This window comes from Cyprinodon variegatus, unplaced genomic scaffold (genome assembly GCF_000732505.1).
Source record: "Cyprinodon variegatus isolate N-32 unplaced genomic scaffold, C_variegatus-1.0 Scaffold45, whole genome shotgun sequence".
Classification (NCBI taxonomy): Eukaryota; Metazoa; Chordata; class Actinopteri; order Cyprinodontiformes; family Cyprinodontidae; genus Cyprinodon; species Cyprinodon variegatus.
Window position 1 is genome coordinate 1410282 of NW_015150498.1, and position 3923 is coordinate 1414204.

The 3923-nt window shown below is 41.2% G+C and overlaps 1 protein-coding gene across 4 annotated transcripts in view; it reads right to left on the reverse strand.

Moving 5' to 3' along the window:
- Window positions 1–1940: 1940 nt before the first annotated feature.
- The window catches only part of LOC107081987 (ectonucleoside triphosphate diphosphohydrolase 7-like), a 21840-nt gene continuing 19857 nt past the window's right edge, over window positions 1941–3923 (reverse strand). For all 4 annotated transcript variants that reach the window (XM_015370386.1, XM_015370387.1, XM_015370389.1 and 1 more), the window contains exons 13-14: window positions 3647–3808; window positions 1941–3420 (exon numbers count right to left, since the gene is read on the reverse strand). In XM_015370386.1, the coding sequence (XP_015225872.1) occupies window positions 3204–3420; window positions 3647–3808 (379 nt within the window). In that variant the 3' untranslated portion in view covers window positions 1941–3203. The remainder of the gene's footprint in view (window positions 3421–3646; window positions 3809–3923) is intronic.

Below are 3923 nucleotides of genomic sequence, written 5' to 3' on the forward strand. Positions count from 1 at the left end.
TCAGCAGAGCAAAGAACAGTCTGTGAAACGGTGACCTGCTGAGTAACATGCAGGCTGTTCTGCTGCAGCATTGATCAGACCAATTCTAAGGAGCAGAAACTGGTAAAACATTGATTCAATAAAGAGAGACACGCTGGTAATGTTTTCTGCTCTTTTATTGGTTTGGAAATGTTTAAGTTCACATTGTTTCAATTAAAAAAAACAAAAAACAATTAGCCTTTTCAGTGAATTACCGTCTGAAATTGCACAATGCCCAGCTGTGAAAACGAGCGCTCCTTTGGGAGGAGATGCATCACAGAAACAGAGAAAAACTAAAATCCCTTTGAGGATGGCGTAGGAAGCGCACACCGGCAGCCCGGTGAAAACACGTCAGAACCTGCATGTAGAGAAGAGCAGGTTCTGTTTCTACAGAGAGCTGAAAGAACGGGGTCAACATCTGGATGAATCATCCCCCAATTCTCTGAAAAACCCGAGAGGATCGTTTATGAACGACCAGGAGAATGTTTCTAGTTACATATTTACATCATGGCTTCCATGTCTGCACAGATAAAACAGTTCATATGTCGACTGAAGAAAACTCTCCTTCCTGAGGATCATTTTCTCAAAAAAACGAAAAATTAAACATAGTTCCTGTTGTGAAATGTCACCAACCCCAAAACTTCTGTTATTAATCAGAGGTTCTGCTGAATAAGTTATAAACAGTCAAAATCTTGCTTGAAAATATTAACTTTGTGTCTCAACTGAACATAAATCCAGATGATTTGGTCCTGGAGGCGAATGCGAAGAAAAAATTAGATCACACACTTTAATGAAGCCTTTATATGGGGGGAATTTTGCTCCATTATTAAAGAACATGTTTTGAAAATGGATGTCTGAAAAAAAAACATTAATAAATTAGATTTTTAAAAAATGAATTATGTTTTTTAAGATCCAGGTTTACAGATCAAATGTTCTTCACCTCTTTCCTTTAGAGTGAGGAGCAAAGACTCGTTCCTATTGGTCTTGAAAACCTTAGCAACATTTTTATTGCTCAGGAACGAGTATTTCTGTTGATCTGTTAAAGACAGCTTGAAAGGATGCAGTCGGTAAAATATCATCTTATAAACATGAATTTGGGAAAAAAAAAAAAAAAAAAGATTGATATAAATCTGCAAGATAAAGTTAAAAAAGTGGAAAGAAAAAAAAATCTGAAAAAAAAAAAAAAATGATTTGACAAAAATAAAAATCTGAGAAAGCAGCTAATTTCTTCTCAGAACCTTTTTTAGTTTAGATGGTTTTCATAGTTTAATTTCCGGATTGTGTTTTATACAAATTTCTATTTACATCTATAAACATGTTTGCAAAAATAATGGAACCAAATTCACTCCATACATGGACATCAGAGAAAGCCATGTTTGCGCTGGAATTAGACTTGGATGTAGGGTAGATTATGTTGCATCATCGCTAAAAAGTATCTCCAATCAGAAAAGGACGTGGAACAAATGGCAAAAAACATAAAAATGAAATATTTTGTGCTTTTTATGCACAAAAAAGCTTCCAACTCTCATTAAAACAACAAGTTCTAGGTAGATAAGCACCAATGAAAACAAGGTGATGGTTTGAAGGGTCATAAAATGGTGAATTCATTCATTTATATCCTGAAGTCCTTTAGAGACGATAAAAGTCAGATTTGGTTCCGATCCAGTTGGACTAGCTACCAGGTTCAGATCTAATCTGGATTTACATTTAATGATGGAGTCATTACTGGAATCTGATATTAACTCTTTAAGGGATGTTTACTGAACCTCATGTCAAAAATTCGTAAAGGAAGCCTTAAAAATCTAAACTCCAGAACCGCTTCGGTTTCCAGAACCAAGCAGAACTTTCCTCTCTGTTGCTGCTGAAATGTTTTTGGCAGTGAATGAAATGGAGGAGGAAGGTTGGAAGGACAACACTGGCATTCAAGTATCAGCGGCCATTTTGAAGCCGAGGATGAGTAGGAGGAGCTAAAACAGGCCAGGATCGATGGCAGGAGGGTCAGAAGGATCAAAACAGAAGGAAGGATTCTACTTCTAGGCTAAAACGGATAAAAACATGAAATAAAAATGTCTGCGAGTCGTTGGTGAGGCTTGGTTTTCTCCCTCTGAGAACCTCTATGCTGACAGGAGTGTTGTTCATTTTGGACCATTTATGATTTATCCCTTTTCTTTTAATGATGAAACGATGATAAAAAAGTTACAAATGAGAACCTATTAGGGGACTTTTTTTTCCCTCCGTTTCCAAACAATGTAAAAATCAAACAGTCGTCCTTTAGTATTTCTGACAAACCAAACCGTTGGCCTCCGAAACTTCTGGTTGTCAGGATGTTGGACCATTCGCTGATCTGAGGTCATGTGAAACATTTGGAAATAGCCTTTTAGCTTTTTTTTTTTTGCCCATTTCGTGAAAAGGACCAGAGCAACTTTCACGGCCAAACAGACCATGATGCTGCCACCACCATGCTCTACAGTAGCTGCCCAGTTCTTCAAAATAAGCTAAATATAAACGTGAAACAAAACCTTCTTTTATTAATTTATGGGATTTGGATTCTTTCTAGTTGGCACCAGTTTACGGATGGATGAAACCTCGCTGGTCGCTGGGTTCTTCCAACATAACGCTGTTTGCAAGACATGGGATGGATGAAGGAGGTCAACATGAAGCTTTATGGTCCATGATTAAAGCTGAAATGATTTCTGCAGGATTTAAAGATTCTTTATGAAATATGAGCTTTTACAGACATATGGACCCCTCTCCAGGGTTCTGACCTTCAGAAAATATGGTTGTTTTACTGAAAGTTCTGAATTTCATCAGAGCAGCATCCCACTGGGTCAGTCTGATAGCTTATAGGATGAGTGTCGCCTCCAAACTCTGAGGAGGACCCTGGAATGGTCGCCCATCAGCTAGAATCCCACCAGAAGCTTTAACAAACCCAGCTTAATAAATACACCTAAAGAGAACGTTTGGAAGGAATGATGGAAAGTTGTTTGGGATGTTTCTCTCCATCCAGGGAGGAGAACAAAGTGGATCATCTGTTCACAAAGTTAAAGAATTAAAAATCAGAAAGTGTGGTTTTGGTTTCCTGCCTCGTTGGGCTTTGGCTCCTCAGATCCGTTCCCTCCAGATGTTCCTGCTGTGGGATTCCTCTGTGGTTTAAAGTTTAAACGCTGGAGGACAGACCGCGTCTCTCAGGGCAGCAACGCTTCGCCTTCTTCCACCCACAGCAGATCCAGCGCCTCCACCTGCCGCAGCTCGCGCTGGTGGATCCTCCGCAGGCGCAGGATGTAGAGCAGGATGGCCAGAACCACCACCAGGAGGCAGAGGGAGAACAGGTGGTGGTTGTAGACGAAAGAGGGCCGCAGCCAGCCGGGGTGGCCCTGCCGCAGCGTCTCCTGCTGCAGATCCCTGCAGAAAGAAAACGCCAAGAGCAGATATGAGGAGACAGGCTGCCAAAAAAAAAACTCATTAAGCAACAAGCAGCTGCTGAGATTCCCAATGTTTACAAAAACAGGAGATATTAAAACACTCCGACATCAACGATGATCTATTCATGCAGGACAGGGTAGCTCCTTATTGGATCAGGAACGTCAGTCGGTCTCTGAAACCTTCTGTTAAAGGGAAACGGATCTACCTGAGCGGCAGGAAGCGCGTTTTGAACAGGATGGCCCCCAGGGTCCACTGCACCTCCTTGTCGTAAACCAACTGGGCCGTTTTCAGGCTCCGGTAGTCGGTGGGAAAGCGGAAGCCGGAGTGCAGCACCTCATGCATCCAGGCTGACTTGAAGCACTGAAGCCTGAGAAAAAGGAGGAGATCAGAAGAACGTGAACGACGCTACTTTGATACGGAACTGAAGACAAAGTTAGTTTGATCCACTGGTTTAACGTCGTAGGGAAGCGGCTGTTCCAACT